General features: G+C 39.6%; 1 protein-coding gene and 1 non-coding gene across 4 annotated transcripts in view; both read right to left on the reverse strand.

Moving 5' to 3' along the window:
- GRM7 (glutamate metabotropic receptor 7) overlaps positions 1-26,616 on the reverse strand; it is an 884,078-nt gene that overhangs the window by 22,711 nt on the left and 834,751 nt on the right. The window contains exons 9-10 of one of the 3 annotated variants that reach the window (XM_049766264.1): positions 20,282-20,528; positions 14,518-14,607 (exon numbers count right to left, since the gene is read on the reverse strand). The exons of 1 other annotated variant lie outside the window; for it this stretch is intronic. In XM_049766264.1, coding sequence (XP_049622221.1) covers positions 14,537-14,607; positions 20,282-20,528 — 318 coding nt within the window. In that variant the 3' untranslated portion in view covers positions 14,518-14,536. Of the gene's footprint in view, positions 1-14,517; positions 14,608-20,281; positions 20,529-26,616 lie in introns of those variants that run through there. One more of the 3 variants, XM_049766266.1, reaches the window with a different exon arrangement.
- Positions 20,943-21,162, reverse strand: LOC125998529 (small nucleolar RNA U3). Its single transcript, XR_007492074.1, has one exon. It is a non-coding gene; the product is annotated as a small nucleolar RNA U3 (small nucleolar RNA).

Consider the following 26,616-nt stretch of genomic DNA (forward strand, 5'->3'; position numbering starts at 1 on the left):
CATTTGTCTGAGCCCTCAACGAGCCCCCAAACCTGGCTTTTATTGGCTCATGTGAACCTGTGATGTACTGGTAACTAGCCTCTCTGGGGAAGGCCAAGAACAGGGCAACTGCAAGCTGTCCTGGTGCCAAGCATAAGCCTTCTCCAAGCATAGCTGGGTCACTATTGGGGTCATATTCTACTGTGATCCCCCACAGACTGAAAACCATCTTTTGTTGCTGTTCTGGGAGAAAAGGGGACCTTCTTAATCTTCAGGACCTGTTCTGTAGCACCTTATTTGTTTCCTGATATTTTCTTTTTGCAGGTTTGAAGCAGGGAAGGCAAGAAAGGACATCTGCCTCTGCAGGAAAGCTGATGACTAAACCTAGGTCTAGATTTTCTCCTGACATCCTCAAACCACCAGCTGGCCACTGAGCATAACACATTGATACCAAAACTGCAATCTATGTTAATTACCGGTAAACTACAGCCAAGTGTGAGCCACTGGTGTGCTGGTATCAACATGTAAAAAGTCCACAAGGCATGGCTTCATGTCCTCTGCACTGGACCATGTGGGCCACGTATTTGGAGGCCAAAGGGAGTCTTTAGTCCCTTTGCTTAGCACAGAGAACATAACACTCATTGTTGTTCTCTTTGTGATGTCATATAATGATGGCTCTTGGATCATCATAACTTGTTACTTGCCTCTGGATGGGATAAGGAGCAAAGTGTGCCTGGCAGATTACCTGTGGGGACTTTACCTGGTATTTAAGAAGAATCTAAAAGCTTGGCATCTTCTTCAACAGAAAACTAGAAGGCTTGAGAAAATTCCAGTTCCTTGACATTTCCAATCATCTGTGGAAAAACTGAGCCAGACTTCAATGTGAAGATTGTAGGGAAACCAAGCAACCCCAGTAGGCTCTTTAATATTTCCTTCAATGCCAAAAGATGGGTTTAAATGCCTAAGAGCACCATAGATTTTATAATTCCAGCTATAATCTTATAATCTTATATCCTATGATTTCCAGATTTCTGTGCCTTCCAGCTCTCACTTGGACCTCTGAGTAAGAAGTAGATGACAGAGATATGGTTTTTGGAGAGGGTAAGGTGCAAAGTGTGATGGAATGAAAGTCGGATATCTCCTGATCTGAACACAAGAGATTTCTCAGGTCATTGTTCTCTGATAGAAAGGAATCTCTTGAAGGTGTATGAACAGAGCTTCCTAGGAGAGAACAACCTTCAAAGTGGCAGGTCACATTTAGAGGTCTTTCCTTGTTTTACACACCTATGAGGAAGCTGGCCACTGTTTAATTAGAGGACCATGTTGGACCAAGTTAGGCAGAATGATGTGTGTGTGTGTGTGTGTGTGTGTGTGTGTGTGTGTGTGTGTATCTCCAATTTATACTGTGTCTAATTTAGCCTTGATTCTGCCCAGTGCTAGTGTTGATTGGAGAACTGTGCTCAAACACTGATGCATAGTAAGGCCTTAAGAAAGAGGTAACTTCTCCAAAGAAAATGTCATCTTTGAAACTATGGAATTGGTTAGCAGTTGTAGCTGCCTAATTTCAAATAGAGCTATAGTTTTAGAAAGACCATGAAAAACTTTCTTTCTGCTCATGTGCAATCTGAAACTCACAAAGAGTTGATATGGGGAGCAGAAAAGAGGATAGCATATTTATAAACAACAGATGCATAATTTGCTGTCCCCAAGAGCAAGAGATATAGCTCTGAACTAAAATATTTGATTTACGTTTGTATTTATTTATGCACTTATTTTTTATTGAGATATAATTGATAAATAACATTAGCTGCAGTTGTACAGCATAATGATTTAATATTTGAGTTTATTGCAAAATGTTCACTGCCATAAACCTGTTCAACATCTGTCACAAAATTTAGTTACAAACATTATTTTCTTGGAAGAGAACTATTAAAACCTATCCTCTAAGCAACTTCCAAATCTGTACAGTGAAATCATAAAGGAAACTCAAAACACTGTATATACATCCCCGTGATAGATTTATTTTAATTATAGAAGTAAGACATTTTTACCTCATTCCCAAGAAAACCCACACCCCACCTCTGAGACACTAGTATGAGTTTTTTCTTTAAGCAAGACATTTTATATTCTACAATGAGATGAAATCCTATAGTATTTGAATTCTTCTATATTATGACTCATTCCAGAGGTTACAAATTTCAAGAATGAATTATTTTATTTATATATATTAATTATATATATAAGTTATATATATATACAAATTTCAAGAATGAATTATTTCATTTATATATATTAATTTTATATATATATTTGGTTTTGGGGATACACCTGGTGATTATCAGGGTTTATTCCATCTCTAAACTCAGAGATTACTCCTGGTAGATTTGGGAGGAGGATATAGGATGCCAGGGAATTGGCCACAATCTTAGGCAATCGCCTTACTTATACTATCTCTCCAGCCTAGGAGCACATTATTTTAATAACTGAACAATTATATTCTTTGGTGTGTGTATAGTTTACAATTGTTATCCATTGATAGATGAGTGAGTTCTTTCCATATCTTAGGTATCATGACTGATGTCTCAGTCTGAGTTTGTGTTTTCATTTTTATTGGTTAAATAAAACTGGACTCTGGGGTGCCAATCCGACTTGCCTGAGTGGTATCAATTTTTGTTCTTGTCTGCAGTGTGCAAGTCTCCTTTCCTTGTCCACATCAACAAAGACTGATTCTAGTCTACTGAGTATTGCCATTCTAACTTGTGTGAGGTAATATCCCCGCATGGCTTGTTCTGAATTTGAACTGCATGTATGAAGTGGGGCTGAGCCCTTCTTTATGCAATTTTTCTTCATCCGTTTCTTCTTTGAAAAGTGGATTTTTACATTATGTGCCGATTTTTAATGGACTGTTTTAATTGTGTAAGTTATTTACGTATTTTATGTTAATCCTTTCTCAGATTATAATTGATGTCCAAATATCACCTCCCTTCCATGAGGCAGTACTTAATTTTCTTAGTGGTTTATTTTTCTATCAGGAAATCACTATTAAATCGGATGTTGTCTCAGTTGTTTGGTTTTGCTTCCTCACATCTTTCTGCTTGAATTTTCTGCAAGAAAGGAATGCTCCAGGTCTTCTGTTCAAGTCTTTATTCATTTTGAGTTGGCTTTGTGTGTGTGAGGTGAGAGATTGACCATGGTTCATTACATTGCAGGCTCTAAGTTTTGCCAGTACCATTTCTTGAGGTTCAATATGGAATCAGAGTATTATGAAACCAACTTTTGTTTTAAAGAAGTAAAACTTGAGAGGTAGAGTAGGAACATTTTGCTTTCCTTGCTAGCAGCTGACCTGTGATTGATTTTCTGCATCATATATATCCCCATAGATGTAAGCCTTGTGCACAACCACATGTGGCCTAAAAATCAATCAATCAATGACAGCAGCAGATATTGACCTTTTCCATAGCTGGGTATCCCAAAGGAATACTCTGTAGCTAAGCTTTTGAGGCTCTGTCTGTAACAAGAGCTATCACCCAACAATCAGATAGGGTGACTTTGGACCAGGCTCCCTAAAGAAGCTTTAGGAATAATCTCTATAAAAAGTCAAGAGAAAGCTCATGAACAAAGAAACAGCACACATCCTTTTGTTAGACTTGCCTTAACATCCTACATATATAATGGCAATTATAGGCCTCAGAGGACTGGTTACTTAAAAATAAAATGGCAGGACTAAATTGGATGGATTCTGGACTGTTATAACCATCTTCCCACACTGTTTTAAAGGCAGAAGCTAGAGGAACTGCAGGGAATCTCCCATGGAGGCTTACCACATGTTCTTCCAATCCATCTGGCCACCTCACAAGAGAAGATTCACAGTAGAATTTATATATAGGACTATTAACCCAGTCCTAATTTTATCATTCTTGATTCTCTATCTCAGTTGTTACTTGTCTTGGATTACTGTGACCAGCTCATTGCTGATTTTCATCTAAATTTATAAGAAAAAAATTTGTTTTCAGCTCTGGAAGTCTGAGTCTTTTTTTTTTTACAAGGACCTTGCTTTCTTTCCCTTATCTTTAACAGCTTTTACAACTGTCCAATAATGAGACACTAAGGTAAAATGTGGTGAGATAGAAATCTCACATTGACTGAGAGGCTGGAGCAGTGGTGCAAGGGGCAAGGACGGACTGTGGTTTGATCCCCCGGTGTCCCATAAGGTCGTCCAAGCCAGGAGTGATTTCTGAGGGAATAGCCAGAAGTAACCCCTGAGTGTCACCGGATATGGCCCCACCTCCTCCAATAAAGAAAAGTTTAGAAATCTCAAACTCATTGGACACACTTAGACCAACACTCCCTTAATCACACTCATTTCTTGTTCATCTGCATATGAATCAGAGACATGATTTCAGGCAGTTTTGGTGATGCATGAGATGTGAAACTTCTTAACAAAAACAATCAAATGACAAAATGTTTGTCATTGGCAAACATTGGGCAATTTGATGGGTAATAGTTCATTGGCGATGGCTTTTTTAGGGTGGAATTTTCATTTGATCTCTTTTTATTCTTCTATAGTATAAATTCATTGACAGTGTTTTAGAAAGGATATTTAATGCTGTGTATTTCCACTTCTCTTTCTTGAAAAAGTCATAACTTGCATATAATTTCCCAAAGGGAGCAGTTTTTGAAGTCTGGTCTCTGCTTCAACCATTTTCCAGCTCAAGTTTGGTAATGAGCATCTACAAAACCAGAGGAGTTTCACTGGCCTCAATCACTCTGTTATGTCCCCTCTGGGATTTAGTATCTCACTCACACTGGCTCTCTTCCATGCAAGTTTTCTGTTTCAAGTTCTTCTCCAAAAGAAACAGATTCTTTTTGATGTTATTGAACTTCACATACTGCTCCTAATCCAGACATGACTCCCACTTGCTAAAATGACATGCAGTTTTACTTTCTGTCAGTACTGTCCCATCATTCTCAAGCATGTGCCTCCAGAGACAACTGTGCCCACAATATACAGCACACATCCATTTGAATCTGAAGTAGTGGACAAACCATTTTACAGCCAGCACCAAATTTCATATAGGAACAATTCCAGGTGGAAAGGACTGAATGAAACATGTCTTATTTGAGACAAGGGGAAGGTCTGTGGGCATAATGAATATGGCTGCTCTGTCCTAGATAATGATTGGTAAGTTCATATTGCCCACTATTAGACATATTGTCCACTAAAGTTGCACCGTGCAAGACCCCATATCCAGACTTCTGCTATAAAGTAGAACTGCCTCTTGGCCACTGCACTCAGAAAATATAGAGCACCATAAATAGCATATGAAGGAAATGGAGAAACCTTTCCAACAGAGAAGGTGTTTCTGGAAAATTGTTTTCATTGCATGATAGTATTCATTGCATGATAAAAAAAATTGGTAACAGTACCCAGAAAAAAATGGGTCTGACATCTTCTGAGGGTATACAATCTATTCATATAATCACTGGAGATTATCCAGAACAAGATGTTTTTCTAAACAGGCTGTCCTGAATCTTCCTCTTCCTTCTTTTTTTTACTGGGAGACTCCGTGTTAACTTAATGAACCATTTGGTGGTGGTGTCATTTAGGCTGTCAAATAAGAGTTGTCTACAGGGACTCATTGAGTGTTTGCAACATGTCAATGCACCTGAAACCATTTCTATTTTTATTCTAATTATTTTAAAATTCTATAGTCTATGAGTAATGAAATACCAGATGAATCAAGCAGACAAGTTAGTGAGATTCATAAGAGTAACAATTGATTACTGCAGATCATATTCTATACCAAGAATGATATGAAGCCTATATTATATGAACCGATTAAATGAATCCTAATGATCTTCAGTAGGACTTTCTCATAGCATGTCCAGTTTCCAGATGATATAATGCAAAAATGAAGAAAAGTACTATATAAATATCCAAAGCTGGATTTAGCAGCCTCAGTCTGGACCACTGCATAGATCATTTATACTTAGCGGCAGCAGTATGAACAGAGGCAATGGCTATCATTGCCATTTTTTCTACATGGCTGAGCAGAAAAATACCAAAGAAGATTTTTAAGTTGTCATCTCTTTGAAAATTGTGGGAGTCACAAAATTCAGAATAAAATCCCCTACCGTATAACTTGGCATAACTGTATAAATCTGCATTAGCTCATGTGGACAGCAAAGCATCTAGACTCACCCTGGTCCATAGAGTGCAGGACAAAGAGAAATATTAATTCCTCTTTGGATCTGCTGTTGTCATAGAGATCCAGCCTGAAAGAGGACAGTAGGTTTCTACTCCAGAAATGTGGGTTCAGCACTTTGTATCTTTTTTTTTCTTGCTTTTCTTAGTGACACAGAAAGCAGGATAGACTGCCTAAAGAGAGTGGGCATCTATTGACAACTAATCAGCTGTATCTTCAGTTTTACTTCTGTTGTGTTATTATACTGAAATCTCCTCTTCCCAGAAATGAGTGCTGTACTCTCTGCCGTATTCTGCTCATAGAAGTCATGTCTACAGGCAAGAACTGACCTAAATTCTCACAACTGAGGCACTCCAGAATCCTTGGAGAGGTTTGTTGTGGACAGTTAATGTGTTAATTAGCCCCAGTTTAGGGAACGAGAAGATTACATGATATTTACAGGTACACATATAGAGAGGAATCTGGAAAAATATTCTTTCATTTGTAGCATATAAAATTAGCTCATGGTATTTCCTTAATATTCCAAAAACTCACAAACATAATATAGTATAAACTTGGCAATTATATTGGTTGTATTTGTGCTTTTATAGGACAAGTAGGCTGTGCTCTGATTAAGTAAGAGCTCCATGTGTTCAAACACATTTTCCCAGGTAATTCCTTTGACAATGGGGTGAAATTTTGGATTTAAGGCACTTGGGCTTTCAAGAGTTGGATACTCAATCGGTAAAACACAGAGCAGGGCCAGAAGTTTCTGCAATTAGAACTTTCTACAGGTTTTCCAGACAGAAATCAACAGCCCAGTGACTTTGTGATTTCTGAACTTTACTACATGGAGTACATATAGACTTGGGACAAGTGACCTCAGGTAAGAGGACCCACAAATTTATCCCTGAAGAAAAACCAAAGAGACCAGGTCATTTGAGGCGGCAGTAAAACAGCACTAAAAACTATTACTGGACAACCTCAATTCTTTGTCCTTTTCATTTATTTGGTCCTTGCCACTATCAAGGAGCTTATAGTTTGCAGATGTGAAAATTAAAGCACCGAGCCTGTATCCCTGTTGGTAACTTGCTATAAAGAATGGGGACTCTATGCTAAGCCCCTTCCCTATAGCTGATTTTTCTATTCCTCTACCTGGAACCTCCACAATAGACTGTCACTTGGCATCAGGGATAAAATGGAATTTCTTAGCAGCATCACAGGTAGAGGTTGTTTCCCAGTTTCCTATGCAGGTATTATTTATAAGCCCCTAGAAAAAGTTCTAAAGGGCCACAGGTAGTTACACCTGACTGAGTATGGAGACCGCCCAGATTGCACTTTACCCAGGTAGTCTCTTTATGGTCCAAGTTCATTGGTGACTAAAAGCAGTCTTTATTACAGATGCTGTGGGACCCTCAGACTCTCTGCCCTTTATCTTCCCATGCCCTGGGTTAGGCAGTGTATGTTTTTACCTGAACAGAAACAAATTTTGAATCTCTCATCAAAAACAAATGTACAATCTTGACCCAATCTGAGGAGACAAGGAATTGAGCTCCTTGTTCATTAATGTAACATATTTCACATTGATCCAATTTAAGGCCAGTTTCATGTGAAACAGGCACATCTTTCCTTCTAGAACTTTTCTATGAGTATGTGAAATGAGGGGTAGGGCGAAACAGCCTGATCATAGAGGGGCTTATGTTCATCCCTTTGTACTAGGGAAGGAAGAGTCAACATTCTCATGTGGGTATATCCTCTTCTGCATCTATTTTACAGTTGAGTTCCAGACCTATTGGTGGCCTGCCAAAGCTTGAACACACAATGCCCATGGTTTTTATGGAACTGGCTGAGTATGACTTCATTGACCAGTTGGCCCCAAGGTTATGTTGTGAAAGTAAAAGGTTCTCAGAAGTTCAGCATTTTTCTAGAAGGTAGAACCATGATATTTAATATAAAGCTCATCAATGGACCAAGTAAGAATCATATCAAGTAATCAAGTAGACTTATCATTTGCTATTTCATAGAGGGGCAGATGTGAAGACAAAGAGATATGGGAAAAAGTGCACATATCAATCTCGGTGTCCCAGACATTAGACTGTGGTTTCTACCCTAAAATGTTGGAGACCCTGGATTTTTTTACAGGAAGTGTGAACAATGCATGCTAGGAGCTTTAGAGAGATGCCATAACTTGATGTTCTTTTATTCCATTTCTTTATTTGGTTTTAGGTCCATACCTGGTTGTGCTCAGGGATTACTCTTAGCTCTGTACTCAGGAGTCACTTCTTGCAATGTTCAAGGAATCCACAGGATGTCCGGAATTAAAGTTGGATTGGCCATGTACAAGCAGCATTCCCTCCAAGGGACTATTTCTCTGGCCCTTCATTTCATTTCTGAGATGCTTATTAGAATTCTAACAGAGGATATACACACAAATTGTGTGTGTAACTCCATCCGGGATTTTGGTGTATCTACCTGAGACCTGCCCATTTCTGGAGGGGTCTTGGGAACCGGATATTACGTGTAATCTAACCCGCAAGACCCCTCCCATTCCGAGGAGTGGTCTTGGAAGGCTATATAAGGCCTTTGACCCAGGGGATTAGGTCCTTTTGGTCTTTTGCCAGGTTGGAGGTCAAAGGGAAGATGGCTGAAAGGAGTTAAGATGCAGGGCTAGCTAAGGATGGCTGAATGCTTAATTGGTTATGATATAGGCCACACATATGGTGGATAGGGTATGAAGAAAGCTAATAATTCCTGATGCCTGTCTGAGTGAGTTTGATTCCCTCACAACCACCTGAAGATGATGACTTGATGGTTAATGGAGGATGGAGCCACGTGGTCCTAAGGACAAAGGCCTCCATCCACCATCCAAGTCCATCCTAAGGGCTTAATGCAACATTATTTAACACTACAGTGTGTGTTGTGGAAACTCAACTCACTGCTCTGAGCCTCAGTTTCTTCCTATTTCAAGTGGAGACAAAGATAAGATCTGTCCCAATGCGATGCACTGAGATAATAGACTCTGGGATCTATATAGTAAAGAAGGTGGTGTGATGCCAACTGTTGTTGTGGCTACTATTGACTCTATGATATGCATTCCTGTCAAGTGCAGCGTGAGGCCTTCGAAGACTGAGAATCAGATGTCTCCAGGGCAAGGATATTTGATACAAGCTTGATAAATACAAGGATCTCTGAGTGGTTCTGTTATTTGATTGCGGAATCCCAGCCTCCAAAGGAAACAAAATATGTTTTCACAAGCAAAGATCAGGGGAATCCAAGCTACTCACTCTTTTTTCTATTACTGCAGATAAGCCTTAAAAGTATTACTGGGATGAAAAATACTGGCCTGCTCTTTCCTGTATAAGCTAATTCTGCAGATCTGGCTGTAGGACCTTTTCTGACCCTCAGCAGTCCAGGGATAACTAATAACCTTCCCTGTCAATTTCACCAAATAAAAGAACTTTGAATGGCTATTCACGAGTCCACATGACCTCGCTTGAAAAAATGACTCTGGGCTCAGGGATCACTCGCTGCAGCTAGAAAAATGATGCCTGATTTGGCTTGGATGGAGCTGTCATCCTAGCCTTACATGACATGTTAAAGCAGTCAAAATGTAATTGCAAACAAGGAAAATCAGAAGGGAGCTGGGCAGGTGTGTATATTCTGTGCTCACCCTTTCTGAAGGCAACTCCCTAGTGGCTCCCACATATAGATGGGCCCCATCTTAGACAAGAGGAAATAAGATGGTAGCAATGGACTTCTCTCTGTCAGTCAGTACCAGAGAGTGAAGACACTTTAGCAAAACTAATACCAATCATCTAGTATCCAGGAGACTTATCCAGAAAAAATTATGTATAAGACTATCAATCACCAGTATTGGCATACCCTTGACAGCATGGGTCTTGCAGCTTCTTATCTTGTTCCTATAAGCAGTGGACTCAGCAACTGGACCCTTCTTTGCACAGGCTTAGGTCTCTCAGAAATACAGTGGCATTATAAAGGGAGTTCAAATATCCTCTTCAACTTAAAAATGAATATTCATTTGTATCATAATGAGAAATAATGATGAGCTTTGATTCCTAGAGAAGTTCATTTAAAATGCATCCAAGTTCCACTACAGATGTAAGGGGAAAAAAATTCACAAAGTTGAGGGCTTTGTAGAGGACTTGAGAGGAATGATGGGCATTGAATTTATCCTTAGAAGATGCTCTTGCCCAGAAATTGGAGTGAGAAGACTGTGGATTAATAACTTTGGTTTAGAGTACCATCTCATCTGTAGAATGGCGATCCCCAAGGAATAAGAACCAAGTTAGGCTATGAGTACAAACCCCATCACTACTTCATATCATTGCCAGTACCACTATCACTGAAAAACCCTGGTGTCACAAACGATGATGCAATCTCTAATACATGGCATGAGTGTGTTGAACACTACATCCATGTATCTGAATAGCATGAGTAAAGAATATGAACTTGGAGGGTACCATGACAATGTATGTGAGCTCTTTAAGGATGTACAAAGCTCTAGTTCCTGCAACTAGATGGACAAGATAGGGAAGTTCTCTTTTTTTTTAATATAAGCCTTGTGTAGCATGGATATCTGATTTTTAAGAATTGTACATAACTATTGTGACTTAGCTTCTGAACCGGTTACTTCAGGCTCCAAAACCTTACCCTTTTCAAGGAAATCACCATTACCCTGTAGGATTTTTGAGTGGAAAGCATCAAGTTAGCTTTCTAAGGTTGGACCTTTGGTATTTTAGCTTCAAATTTAATTCACACCTTCTTCTGGTGAGGACAGAATGGCCTAGTCTATTGCCAATTGTCTATAAACTCTTTTCCTGATGCCGCTCAGAGTCTTTCTTTAAGAGAACCAGCTCATATCTCTCTATGTTGCTGCATGGTAAAGCTTTCCTGGAAAGCTTTCATCCAATCTGAGCAACAGACAACTTTTGGATGCACTTCCATAAGATTCATACTAGCACATAGGTAAAGCGCTAGATATCGATCTCTTTGATTGATCCAATTTAAGGATTGGATTAAGGATTAATTTGAGGATTGTTCATGAATGTATGGTAAAATGGTAGGCTTACATGCAAAACCAACTATGGTTTTAGTGGCTTTGGGGGCATGCTAAGCATGTTCCTCAGATGCTGAGAACTAACCTAGATCTCAGACATGTGAATTTTGCATCCAGTTTTTAAGTTAAACTGAATGATGACCCGGATGTCAAATATTAATTGGCTTTGGAGGATAGTGAAGAGAAAATTGATAGTATTTCATGGAGTTCTTGGGCAGGGAAAAATATGCCAAAAAAAAAAAAAAGATTTACAGCTGCATTTATAAGGTTACTCTTGTCAAAGGTTGGGTCATACTCTTTGCAAGGCTAATCTTTTAAGAGTGTTGCCAAATGGATTTTCAATTAAGGGAGTCTCCAGTTAACTCTAAGATAATACAGTGAATATTTAAAAGGAATGTGTCTCAATAGAATACATAAACTTGGTTTGCCCTTTTCCTAAAAGCATAAAATATGAAAAAAATTCCCATTATGAGTATTATTTTTATTGATACATTTTATAGAACCATTTAATACACTTATTAAATGTCAATAAAAATACACCCAGTTTACTTGCAGGAAACACATACCTCATTAGAAGTTGACTTAGGGAACTTACATACTCTATTTGTAAACATGCAAGTAAAAACAACCTGTGGTGCTTGAATATTTTACCTAACTAAACCTCCCGGTTTCTCCACTTGTCACAAATACCAGATTAACTGTGCCTCTGTTGCATTATAGCATTCATTCTAAAATGACTGCTGCTGGGCTGGTAATAATTTTGGGTGGGTTTTTTTTTTTACATTGACAAGTAGACAACTGATTTAGGTAATGCTGACCCAGCTGACATCTGGAATCACTGTCTGAATTCAAAGGTATCCCCAGCAGATGCGAGATGGGTCCATCTTACAGGGGTCCTCAAACTTTTTAAACAGGGGGCCAGTTCACTGTCCCTCAGACCATTGGAGGGTCTGACTATAGTAAAAACAAAACTTACGAACGAATTCTTATGCACACTGCATATATCTTATTTTGCAATGAAGAAACAAAACAGATACAAATACAATATGTGGCCCGCGGGCCATAGTTTGAGGATCACTGATAGGAGCTTATTGATAGAAATTGAATTTGTACTGGAGACACAGAAGCAGGAAAGTTTCCTCTTGAATTTGAGACTTTTCATATTGTTTCTCTAAAAAACACTGCATGGAAATGAACTTAAACACAAAATATTAGCACCTCTTTGCACACTTTTGTTATCATTGCATCTGGAATAAGAAGATTCGCTCAATTGGAACAAATGTGTCATAAGTTAAAGTCTCATTTCAGCGATGGTTTCAATGGTTTACATAATAACCTATCATTAAATCAGCCAACTTTTAATGGCTAGAAAAGAAGTAGATTTTCAGTGCAAAATCACATTTCTTTTTTCTTTTTCAAAATCACATTTCTAATAAAAGTCTTTGAAACGAGAAAACTCTGGCCAAAAAATAAACTGTTCATCGCTTAACAACAGGTATTATTTTTTAATCACAGTCAGATACTAACCTAATCCATTTTCACCCTTTAAATCCAAAAGGCATTGAGTTACACGAGGCTAGTGAGAACGTTGAAGTGCTGAAGTACAATTTGTCCTATTTACCCAGGAAAATGCTTCCTCGTTTTATGCCTCCAGTCTCATGCAAAAAAAAAAGAACCGTGAAAGTGGTGAGCTGCAGTGTTTTGACAAGAACTTCTACTGCAAAACCTTGAAGTCTCACTGGAATACAGTTTCCTCTTCACAAGAAGAAGAGAACACCCTATTTTAAAACTAGGACAGATCATATCGACATGAAAAAAAAGAAATAATGATGTGAACAAAGCATCTGAAATTGAAGACAGAGTTGCTGGTATTTATCTCCACTCACAAGGAAATATAATTACTCTTGGAAAGGACTCTTGTCCTGTCAGACAGTGTTAAATAATTTTTTTAGAGAAGGAACAAGATATTATTTGTATCCAGAATACCATTAGGAATACAAACCTGGAAAACAGCACAGCGGTGATATGATTAAAGTCCTATTTAGAAGCACAGGAAAGGAACAGAGTGGCTCAGGTTCTGAAGCAGTTTCCCCTCTTGTAATCTGACCTTTATGTGCTCTCTTTCAGTCTTGATAGAGCTAGGTCTCAATTTTATAAGCACAAAAACTTACAGGAAAGCAAAAAGAATGATATCCAAAGCCGACACATTATTTTAATAAGTTTTCTCCCACTTTCTGTTGATGTTACTCAAATTTTGCTTTATCCTAAGTCCAACAAGGATGCTAGTTAAAGCCAGAAATATTTTTCATTATATTATGATACTGTATAATGTTAGGCAGAACCAGGGAGGTCATGACAGTAATATTCCTCCTACCATGATTGTTCTTTCCTTTTTTACTACTAATACAATCACTCATATTTATTTCAGCTTATGTATCTTTTTTAGTAATAATTCAAAATTAAAAAATGTAGCTTTCTCTGGTGATAATTTGGTAGTTTTGCATTCTCCTTCCCATGTCCATATCACACACCACACCACCCAGCATTTCTTCAAAAATATGAATCCCCTGCATATTCAGTGGTAACTGTTGGGTTTGATTAATGGTGAAACTCATCTTGGGACTTGAGTCTCGTCTTGAGACTCGAGGTCTTCAGTGAGGCTTTGCAGCTGTGAAATGCCTGAACTTGATTTCCCCATGTTTCTGAGTCACTCACTAGTCACTTTTAGTACATATCTAGCACTGCCAGAAAACCCTTTTTCTACTTCTTTGCTGCAAGAGAAGTGAATCAGGACAATTTTGGGATTTAAGGTGATACTGCTAAGAGTTTTAAAAACATTACATTACTTGAAATGTAAACAACATTATATTCATTACAAGTAAATCAGAATAAAACCATTTTACTAGACTTAGATTTGCCCCCCCCCAATTCATTGTCTAAGCTGCCATCAAAACCAGTATGTGAAAACACAATAAAAAGTAACCTCTCAGTACTGTTAGTTGCGAAGCAGTTCTCCATCAAAAGTGTCAGGTGTTCCTTGTTGAGCAAAGACAGGGGGACACACACCCATACTCATGTTTTCCAAAAAGTACACTAGGCACAAGACCCATAGCAGTTGGTCTACATCAGATTTAACAAGCAGATGGTCTTGGGAGACATGTTCCTTCAGGGCAAATAGATTCACATGTGATCATGCACAATTTTCATGGAGACATTTTGAATTCTCAGTGGAGACAGGCACACACAGATAAGTAGAAATTAGATGAGTTCTTACCTTTTAGAAAGCAGGCAAAAGCTATACTGTTGGTGGAATAGTGTACCAAGTAACAGACTTTTGTACACTCTTTCTTACTGGTGGTATACAGTCTATAGGAAAAGTAAATATACAAGGATGTATAAAATAAGTGTACACACAATATTTCCATTTATTATTTCTTTTTCCATTTGGAGAAAAGGCTACGACAAAGACCTAGACTCAAGCCACTCTTGCAGTGGAGACAATGGCCCCTTGGCAGAACAGGTCACCATGATTAGGTTTCCTGGTAAAGTCATTTAGATTTTTCTTGCTTGGCCTGCAGTCTTGTAGGAACCAACCCCTTGAGCATTACCTGTCTAGAATATGTTTTTTTCTCCTAATCTCACTCTATTATTGGATAGTCTCATCCAGCAAAGCTACCCCATCCACGTGCTCATGGGACAAACAGCATCATGTTGAGAATGCAGAAGCCAAAAAGACAAAACACATTAGCACAGCACAGGAGATTGTTCCAGAACTTCCCAAGCACATGTAGGGTTGAAGTCCACATCCATTTTCCAGCAGTTTGAGTCCTCCCAATTTAGTTGCTTCTTTGAGTATAGAACATTTTTTAAATTTATACTAGAAGTTGCACAAATTAAAAAAAAAAGGGTAGGAAAATGGGCTTAGAACACAAACTGACCTTTAATATTTCTTAGTTGGAATTTCGTATCATCGATGCAGATACTTTCTCCACAACATGTTGGCCCATCTTGAATGTCTGACCACCCAGCCAGGGCTAGTTTAATGGTTGTATGCCCTAACAGTCAACAGAGTGTGTCCCAGACTTGCTACTTGCCTGCCATCTTGACAGCTCCCACCTACCATGTCAGTAATCTCTAACAGATCTAAACACTGAAGGGATCTCTTAGAAACTTAGAAAATAGATAGTGAGAAAGGACCATAAGGGGAGCAAGTGTTCTATATGTCTGCATTAAAAGGCTTCATGAGGCTCATGCTGACTAGAAGACTGTGCACACAGCAGCTTTGAGGAAGGCAGATTCCGACACCCAGATCCATGAAGGCAGGCAGCATCAGTCCAACCAGCCACTCAACTCAGTCCTGCTCATCTGCCTTGCATATATTGGCCATGAGCACACAGCTGCTGATTCACCAGTGAGAAGTTCAGGGATACATGCCAAATGCAGAACACAGATGAGAGTGAGAGCTAAGACAGCCTTTTTGAAGGGAGAGCAGAAGTTTGCAACATTGCTGGCAGAACTGTAGATCAGGCCCAAGCTAGTAGAAGTGCAAATGCAGTGAGTGGCTGAACCAAACCCAAGAGCCCTGTTGGCTTTTATTATGAGAAAGTGCTTTCACAAAGCTGTAGACACCCCTCCCATCTGATCTAATTCCCGCCAGAGCAGCAGTGCCTGGATTGTTTGAATTTTGAGGTTCACTTTTATTTGGCCACAGCGGGCAGTGTCAAAATCACCGTTGGCGGGTTCAAGGAATGATAGGAAATGTTGAAGATTAAACCCAGTAGTGCTATGTATTGCATGATTGATCCGGCCCCCAAGGTTTACTCTTTTGCTTATTCCTTATTGACTTTTTTCCTTTGCAAGTATAGAATGTTAACACATAAAATCCACCTAAGAGGTGCAAAAGGAATGCTTTGGCAAAAGGAGGCACATGTGAGGCCTTTCTGAGCCCAGAGAAAAGTGGTTTTCACACAAATAGCTGGATGGGAATGCAGGGCATACATGCATCAGATGGTACATGACGATAGGAAACAGAATTGATCATGAGAGTTCTGGCAAGCACAGTTCGCCAACACTGTTCAGAGCAGCAATGGATACAGACATTTCTATTTCATTATGAACTCTGAAACTCACACTGTAAAACCCTCCTTCCTCCCAGATCCCATCCCTCAGAGAATAATGTGAAGATTTTCTCCTTGACAAAGACCCTTTTTGTATTGCAGGTACAGGGCCTATGCTTTGGTTCATTTTTTTTTTTTTAACCACAGAGCTGAATTTGAACAAACAATTTTGTTGTATCTCTGTAATTCACAAATTGAAGATGACTCAACTGTACTTGATATTAAATAGACTCTAGGAGTTCCCTGCTTCAGGAAGGCTTTGCCTCTTCTCAAAACTGGCTTTTTTTCTTTATGGCCTATTTCTTATCTCAGCACAGGCTTGGCATTACCAGAGACTGATATTTCAAATGTAATTTTTTTTGTTATCAATGATGTCCTGGCTTCTCTAATAGTGGCTCCTTAAGTGATCTGAAATAATTATTGGTCTTTTTCTTTTTTATTTAAAATATTCTTGAGGGGCCGGAGCAATAGCACAGTGGTAAGGCATTTGCTTTGCATACAGCCAACACAGGACTAACTTTGGTTAGAATCCCAGCATCCCATATGGTCCCTCAAGCCTGCCATCAGTGACTTCTGAGCTCAGAGCCAGAGGTAACCCTAAGTGTGACCCTAAAACCAAAAACCAAAAAAAAATTACCTTTTTTTAAATCTAACTTGTTCCCAAATTAAAGTTCAGTGCTAAAACTTTGGAAGCAATTTATAATATGGAATAAGACTGGACAGTTTAGCATGAACTTCTAGCCTCCTGGTCAGATTTATTTCTAGATATCTTTTTTTCTATTCAATAGAGTAGTCACAGTTAGCATTAGTTATTGACAGTTCACTGATCTATAATGCAGTAATATTTAAAGTGCAAGCAATCATATTCCACATGTTAAGTGTTATCTGTACAGGCACTTTATGTACTGGAGTGCACAGACCTGAGACATTTTCAGAATCTCAGAGTTTAATGCACAGATTTTATCCAGGCCTTCTCTGTTTGTTTTGGGAGTATGCCTGTTTATTCTCAGAAATTACTCCTAGTGGTCCTTCAGGGACTATATGAGGTGCTAGGGATCAAACCATGGCAAGGCAAGTGCATTACTCTCTATGCTATGATTCTTGCCCCTCTGCGGGCTTCTTTCAATTCCTTTTTCTGAAACCTCTAAGAACCATTGAGAATTGCCAATGTTTCGAAGTGCATAAATCTACTGCTATGGTTAAGTGAATTTCTAGTCACAGTCTGTAGGGTGTCTTCAGCCAACCAAGGGAGCTGAAAACCATTCTAAAATGTCTTTTAAACTGGCTCTGAGACAAAGACTCCATTCGATATCATTTTATTTTTGAACGGCTGTACTTTGCTTTGTGTAGAGACCATGGTTAAAAACCAGCTCTGCTTTTTCAAGGAAAAGGCATCGTCTGAATTCTAAATGAAGTCAATAATGGTACTGACTGATGTGAAGAATAAGGAATTGCCATTTTAAAGTAAAATACAGCATCTACCCAGGCAGTCTTATTTATTAGTGAGACGCAGACATGCGTGTCAGTATAACCTCAGTGAGGAGAAGTATGGTCAGGACTTGTTATTCTGCCTTACAAAGCTTTGGTCTCACCAAAATATAAATAATAATAATAACAACAATAAAATTATGTTTTTATTGAGTTATGACTAAGACAAAAGAGAACGTTCAAGGTATTTTGAATCATGCTAATTTCTAAGGGTTCTTGATGAGCCCTTTAGTCTTCCTCTGGGTGTTACCACTAGGGCAAGTATTAACAATTTAACAGCTTTTATTATAACTCTCCAAACAGCTTAATTGTTAAAATTAATAGCATATGATTGTAGGTATAGCTCAAAGAGCTAGTGTATTTAACTGTACATTCAGGATCATGTATTTAGCCTACAATATATGGTCCCCCAACACACACACACTGCTGGAACTCCCATAGGTTGTGGGCACAAAACAATGTCAGTAGAAATTGTTTTGGAAGACTATCAGTTTTAGTAGCATATTATTGAACTGATTGTCCAAACTCAAGATGTTTAAGTTGACTTGTTATTATTTTAGTGTAAAAATATCTTTGGCTATATTTACTGATTAATTTTGAACATGCTTAGTTCATGTGTGTATATGTGACTTGTGCATGTTTGTGTATGCAGATCCATGTAAAGCTGTAACTGTGTTATATCTATGCAGGATAATGGCTTTAAATAATGCAAACCTGACAAGGATTCTAGAAGACTGTGCTGCAGAAGTAGAAAGATACCAATCTATTTTTTTCATTATAGTTGGAGATATAAATAGATGCTCATAGAAATATTAGTTTTTAAGGCATAAACTCCATTCAATAAAAATTCAATATGCCTTTACTGGAATATCAATACATCTACCTAACCATATTGAAATATGTTGTTTAGGCAAAGCTGTTGGCTTTTCAGAAGAGGCAAGAAAAGTCATTTAATTGGAATTATATTTTTAAGGTTCATGCTATTTTGTGATACACTTGTCTTATTATATACACAACACTGCTATACAGGAAAATTCTCAACTTTAGAAAGCTCAATGGGTTGCAAAGCTACATGGGTGTTAAGTAAACTTAGACCTGCCTCACTCCAAGCTTCTTTGAACATCTCAATTAATCCAAATTCACTATCCCTTAAATTGGCTAGTGGCTCTAAAGATAAGGAAACATAGGCTGCACAGTACTCTCTCTCCTTACCCTCTCTCACCCTTTCTATTCCTTCTCCTTTCTTTCACCTGCTCCAGAATCTTTTCTTTTGAAATAATTGTGAAGGACACCATATTGTTATAGTCATCTTTTTACTTGCTTGAATCATCTCAATGTGTCCATCAATATTTACTCAACTGCTTAGAGTGGGGGTAGGCCAAGATAATGGATTTTTATGGGATATATCAGGATGAAACCCAGATGCCTCCTGAATTTTCAAAACCCTCTCATTTACAGAGCACAAAGGTAACACCTACGAGTACTTAGGATAGGGTCTTTGGCAATAAGCATTTGGCCACCACAGAATCTGTTTTCCACTGAAAAGCAATATGTTTGAAATGACTTAATAGAAGACTTTATCATCCTCAATTATATACTTTATATCTTCATCACTTTATATAAAGTAGGTCAAACTATTAATAAAATAAAGCACACAGTTTGGAAACCTTTTTTAATCTAAAATTTATTCTTACTATCAAAGTGCGAAACTATCCACATGGTTTCTTTGTATTTAACCTGTTAATGGTGTTCTGGTTTATCCAGGAATTTTGCTATTGCTTGCATGCATGCGTCCTTTGCATTTGCTGCCAAAGGAAACTAATTTATGGCCATCCAGTAGCTTCTGCTATGACACAGAACATACAAATCAGGGTAGTCCATCCATCATTCATTAGTGGTAATTTTTTTCATGGGATAAAACTTTTCCTGGGCATCAGCAAGCATTTATCTTACATGCAAATGCCATCAGCATGGAAGTGTTTGGATCTGCACAGCTGGAATGAAGCTAGGTCATTTCAATCAATACTTCATATTGAATAAGGTAAATCTGAATATACAATAGTTAGTGAAGAATAAAAACTGTCTATATATTCTTGTTTGAGACGTTACACCTCCCAAGTTCTAATAAACTAATCCAAATTCATTCCTGCCATGACAGCACAAGGATGGTTCCCAGATAGAAAATTATTCTACTGCCGTCAAGAGAGCAAGAAAGAAACCGACAATGGGCAGGTCCTATACTTTGACTAGTTGGTGCCAAAAAGCAAAAGGGGAGGGAAAACAGGAGGGGTCACCCTGATGAGGGAAGGGCACATTTGAAAGCCTCTCCCCAAAAGACAGCAACAAGAAAAATAGTCTTAAGAACGAGGCAAAGTCCTAAGAGAGATCTTTCTAGGGGCAGGGTGGAAAGGAGAAAGGAAAATAGGGCTACTTACTGTTTTGGTCTACGTTTTCACAAAGTTCTGTCTTGGCCTCACCGTTGGGCCTGTCACTGGGTTTGTGTGACAGCCGCGAGGACATGGTGGCTGCCGTGACCACTGCCTTGAAACTTCGCTTCCGTTTCTGGACATTGAGCTCAGGGTGGAAAATGATGATGTACACTTTCGGCATGTAAAGCATCCCCAGTGCCACGGATGCACTTAGGTTCATGGAGATTGTAAGCGTAGTAGTTTGTATGTAGAGCTAGGAGACATAACACACAAGGCACTATTACAAATACAATGACCGCAGTGGCGCTCTGAACACTTATAGCGATGTCAAGGATGATGCTGTCTTGGAAAGAAAGCATAGTCTAGAGCCAGAGCCTTCCTAGTAACAATGAAGAGAGCGTGACTGTCCGCATTGGTTGAAGCATGTATTTATTGTCATTGGTATGTATTTATCATGATTATATAAATACATGTATGCATGTATTTATTGCTTGGATGATATTGGGTGAGTCCATGTACATGTTTACCCTGGAGAAGTCTCTTACAGTAAACTTCAGTTAGCCCTTTAATCAGATCTGAGTTTACCTTAGCAGAATTGGCAGCTGACTGTGAAGATATAAAGATCACAGATATTTGGCATCTTTCTTTTTCTTTTTCTTTTCTTTTTACCACTCAGACTGCATCCTTTCCCTCTACACTTTCCAAAGGAAGGAGAAGAACAATCATCAACGGCAAAAGGCAGCTGCAGAAGGAACACCTAAAGTCAGTTTTCACGCTCAGGAGAGGATGCTATAGCTCCTCATCATGGTTTCGGGTGCTCTATACAATCAGAGAAACTTCTCTAGTAACCTATTATAGAAATGATCCATCCCTGAAAGCATAGTCTTAATATTTGGCATCTTGAATAAAGGATATTTTTATACATCCCTTAAATATACTCATAATTAAAGATTTAACATTAGACAATCAATTTTCAGTACAGACTCTGGGACCTTATTTGAAACCTCATGTCGTTATAGCTGGAGTGAGTTGTGTTTTCATAAAAATAACACCCTCTGCTTAATTCTGACTTAAACACCCTCCAATCAGGGACTAAGGTCTTATCATGGCTTGTTATTCTTTTATTTTATTTGAAATTGCTTAATTTAAACACTGTGGTTACAAGAATGTCCAATGTCTACATTGCTAACAGAGTGCCAGATCTCACTATGTCATTGGGTGCTTTCTAGTCTATTCAGTGGCCACATCTAGACTCTTTGACCCATGGACCCCTTTGCTTCTTTAAGAAATCAGCAGAGCACTAATCACTCACTGTACAATGCATACATTGTTTTAAGGAGAAGTAGCTGCTGTGTAGAATGTAGCAGATAAAAAATAGATCATACCACTAAATTAGTGATCTTTATATTTGTTTACCAAAATATAGTTGAAAGGCTTATCTGGTTTTCCGAATGCTTTAAATTTTTATCTTCATTCCCCATTCTAGAGAGTCCTGATGATTACAGAACTATATAGAACTGGGTCCCTGTTTTTCCTCTCATGGAAACTGCAGTTACCCAAATAATAAGCACTTTACAATCCTAAGTGAGCCAGGCTAAGGAAAAGAGATTCAGTTAGTCCCCAAGAACTTAACTTCGATTTTTGTTTCTCCATTCAGGAACAAATTCTAAAGAAGTCATTCATTGCCTCATTTCCCTGGGATATATACCATTATAAATTACATGCCCATCTGCTATTGTGAGAGACGATATGTTCATACATGCATATATCTTAACAAGAGTACTCAGCAGGGGCTGAAGAGATAGCATGGAGGTAGGGCATATACCTTGCATGCTGAAGGACAGTGGTTCGAATTCCGGCATCCCATATGGTCCCCCAAACCTGTCAGGAGCAATTTCTGAGCATAGAGCCAGGAGTAGCCCCTGTGTGCTGCTGGGTGTGACCCCCCAAAAAACAAACAAACAAACAAAAAGAATACTCAACAGAGTACACCTGAAAAATGTAGACTTCATTAGATGGAGCACTGAATCTTCTTATCTCCTAGCCTATTGAGACCGGCAGTTCTGAAAATTTTGCAGTCCCTTGAGACACTTTAGATGTCTTTGAAAACCAACATGAATGTAACACTCCAAAGTCCTACTTCCTCTACATTCTTTCCATTCTACAGTAAAACAGAATGAGGTGTTGAGAATCTGTCGGTGTTTAGTTTTCATTGTCCTCTGCATTCAGTTGAGTGATCTTTGCCAAATTACTGCCTGCTACATCTCTAAATGCCAGGATATTGTCTTGATGATGAATGAGTTTGTATTTGTAAATTGTGCGGCACAGGACTATTGAACTAATTTTCAATATATAACCAATCTCCCTATCTGAAGCCCAGGATGGAACTAAGTCATAGGCTCCTCCATGGGCTCTGAGTATTTATGATAATATTTCCTTTAGTAGATTGTTTTAGCAAACCATAACATATGTAGTATCAGTTTCATGTTCTGGTATTCCATTATCATTAAACAATATCTCCTGTTTTATTGCATGTCTTACCCCCATTTTTATCTTATTTTTCATGTGATGTCTTTGGAGCGGCAAAGGCTGTAGGGGATTGCTATGGACTCTCTACTCAGAGCCCAGACATGTGCAAGTGTGCAACCATGCTAAGATGTAACCACTTCCCAGGGTTGGTCCCTGCTTTCCCCCTTCATGGAGGGTGATGGTTCCCCTAGAGAATGAAAGTACTTTCCCCACCTCCATAAGTCCTTCATGGACTATGCCTGTGGTGAGTAGACATACTGCCTTGGGATTTCCGTATGTCTAGATCTGAAACCTTCATTATAGCATCAGATTCAATGAATTTTTGGAATCTAGATCCTATTAATTGGTTGTGTGGGGTTAACTTTCCTCCTTGGCTCCTGGGATCTCTCCCTACTTCTCTTTCTCCCTCCCTTTCTCCCTCCCTACCTAACCTCCCTGCCTCCATAACCTACTTCCCTTCTTCCCTAACCTCCCTCCCTCCCTATCTTCCCTCTGTAGCTTTTACCTCCCTTTCTAACTTCCTTCCTTTCCTCTCTCTCTCTCTCCCTCCCTTCCTCCTTTCTTCCTTCTTTTCTTCCTTACCTGTTTCCTTCCTTCCTCCCTCTCTCCCTCCCTCCCCCCAAACTTGGCTGTGTAAAAGACTTATTCTTGGTTTTGTTCTCAGTCATTGCTTCTGGAGGTGGTCAGAAAACTACTGGTATATCAGGAACCCAAACTAAAATTAGCCATGTTCAAGGAAAGTTCCATATCTGCTGTCCTATCTCTCTGTCCAAGATGGCTATTCTAAAACCCACTATGTATAATTCAACTTTTATACCCAAAAAGCATCTAAATATGAACACAGATATAGGCCAGCAAAGAGCTCTCCGCAGTATTCTAGACCAGTTTCTAGAACAATGTCTCAAACTCAGAGGCATAGAATCTTTAGCTAGAGTAGTCCTGTTTTCTTCACATGTAAAATAAAGCTAATATCTTCTACTTTATATTTTGCAAACCTAATATACACAAATACTTAGAAGTATGCCTTATATATGAGAACTTATGAAATGTTAGTTGCTAATATATCTATTTTTCCTGTGATTGTGATGGAGACCTCCTAGTATATATTTGGACATTGTGCCTATGTCTTATAGTTTGACTCACTTATAATGTCAGTAAACTTCTTTTTCATACTCTGCTTTTCTCTTCGAATCATGTAAGTCTTTTGCCTTGATAGAAACCAGTTTGTGTCTCATCTGATTGGAAAATATCAGCAAGTAGTGCTGGAAGAAGATAAAGGACAATTCAGTTACCCAGGCTTAAATTGGTACTGAATGTGTTCCATGCATTTTCCACATCATGTCCTATATGTTCATTTTCAGACCAAATGCTTATCAGGCAATGTCACTGCTGCTTCCTCAACCAGAGTAGCATTTTGGGTTAGTTGAGTTCTTCTCTAAGTCTTGATTTTTAAAATACCAAGAGATAGGAAAACTTATTAGTGTCTGGAGCACACTTTGAAATTTGCAAATTCTTCTGGGTTACTTTCATCATGGATTTCACAGAAGACACTTTTAAGAGATTTCCAGCAAGCTGTTAAAAGTTGTATCACTGACAGGTTTTAAAATTTAAAATGTGAGTCTAGCAGGAGGAGGTTTGGCAGGCCCACGCCAAGCCGGAGGCCTGCTTGGCCAGGCCTAAGGGGGGTGCGGGACTTGGGTAACCCCAGCACCCCTCTGCCGCCTTGCTCCAGATCTCCAGGGCTTCCCCGGGCCACACGCCTGGGCAAGCCGGTGAGTTGGGTCCCTTGGTGGAGCTTGAAGGTACCCTAGGCCTTCCCCCACTATCCATGCGGCTCCTTAGGGAGGGTCTGGGTGGGGCTCTGAACTTCTGGTCTCCCAGCTTCTTGAAGGATCTCTCCTTCCTGGGAGCCGGGAGTCTAGCAGGAGGAGGTTTGGCAGGCCCACGCCATGCCGGAGGCCTGCTTGGCCAGGCCTAGGGGGGGTGCGGGACTTGGGTAACCCCAGCACCCCTCTGCCGCCTTGCTCCAGATCTCCAGGGCTTCCCTGGGCCACACGCCTGGGCAAGCCGGTGAGTTGGGTCCCTTGGTGGAGCTTGAAGGTACCCTAGGCCTTCCCCCACTATCCATGCGGCTCCTTAGGGAGGGTCTGGGTGGGGCTCTGAATTTCTGGTCTCCCAGCTTCTTGAAGGATCTCTCCTTCCTGGGAGCCGGGAGTCTAGCAGGAGGAGGTTTGGCAGGCCCACGCCAAGCCGGAGGCCTGCTTGGCCAGGCCTAGGGGTGGTGCGGGACTTGGGTAACCCCAGCACCCCTCTGCCGCCTTGCTCCAGATCTCCAGGGCTTCCCTGGGCCACACGCCTGGGCAAGCCGGTGAGTTGGGTCCCTTGGTGGAGCTTGAAGGTACCCTAGGCCTTCCCCCACTATCCATGCGGCTCCTTAGGGAGGGTCTGGGTGGGGCTCTGAACTTCTGGTCTCCCAGCTTCTTGAAGGATCTCTCCTTCCTGGGAGGCAGGAGTTTAGCAGGAGGAGGTTTGGCTGGCACTGGTAATCTCTGTCCAGTCTACATTTTCAAAATCGCGCGGGGGCTATCGCCCCCGCGTGCACAAGAAACATTAATAGTACTCTCACAAGAAACATTAATAGTACTCTCACAAGAAACATTAATAGTACTCTCACAAGAAACATTAATAGTACTCTCACAAGAAACTGTAATAGTACTCTCACAAGAAACTTTAATAGTACTCTCACAAGAAACTTTAATAGTACTCACTATCATTGAATTATGTTTTTATGTATGCAGAATGTCCATTTTGTACTCTGCCCTTTTGCATACCCCTTCATAAGTTCATATTTCTCTTTAACTTCTTTATCTCCTATCATCATTACTCCTTTTTTACCCTTTCTAACTTAAGTACTGTTGAGTCCTAATTCACAGACCAAAGTGGTGCCCTAAAGTTAAAACCCACCCAACTATTTTAAAAGGCATAAAAAGGACACATATCTTTTCAACATTTTATGGATGTTTTCTTTGATGGCTATAACTTTTGCTAAATACCTTTTTATACAGTGATGATCCCCCCCCATGTTTTTTATCTTCTCTTTGTGAACTGCTCAATATGGAATTTGGTGTGAAAGAATCCCTCAGTTTAATACTTATGTTTGAACCAAGTCATGGGTCTTGTTGGAAATGTTCTTATGCCCCCATATATCTGATAGCACCACGTGGCTTTATATCTTGTTTGCGTAGGCACACTAACATGGGAAAATACTATACATACCAATTAGTTCTTATCTAATAGAAATGGGAACACACAAATCTTGTAGTGCAATGAGACCTTACACCCTGAACATTGACATAAAGACCTGGCACAGGCCTCAGAAAAATGGGCATTCTCCATTTACCCCTTGATCTACAGAAGACATTTACAAAACATCCAAGGTTGTATATAACATCACCCGGAGGCATTCCTGTACCAGGGACGACCCTACAGCTGCTCTGACATCGATCTACTCAAAAGAGACATCCCTTAACACTGAGAAGACAGCAAGAACAATGACCTGCTTACTGGACAGGGCTTGCTGTATTGCCCCTTTATGGTGAGGTTTGTCTATAACATCACCTGGAAGCAATCCTCTACCACGGAAGACCCTACCACTGCTCAGACATCGTCCTGCTCAAAAGAGACTTCCCTAAACACTGAGAAGACTTAACAACAACAACCTGCTTACAGGACAGGGCTTCCTGCATTCCCCTTTCATGGTGAGGTGAAACGAGAAGGCACTCCACATCATGACTTCAATGTAGGACATGCAG

The sequence above is a fragment of the Suncus etruscus genome, chromosome 20, assembly GCF_024139225.1.
Source record: "Suncus etruscus isolate mSunEtr1 chromosome 20, mSunEtr1.pri.cur, whole genome shotgun sequence".
Lineage (NCBI taxonomy): Eukaryota > Metazoa > Chordata > Mammalia > Eulipotyphla > Soricidae > Suncus > Suncus etruscus.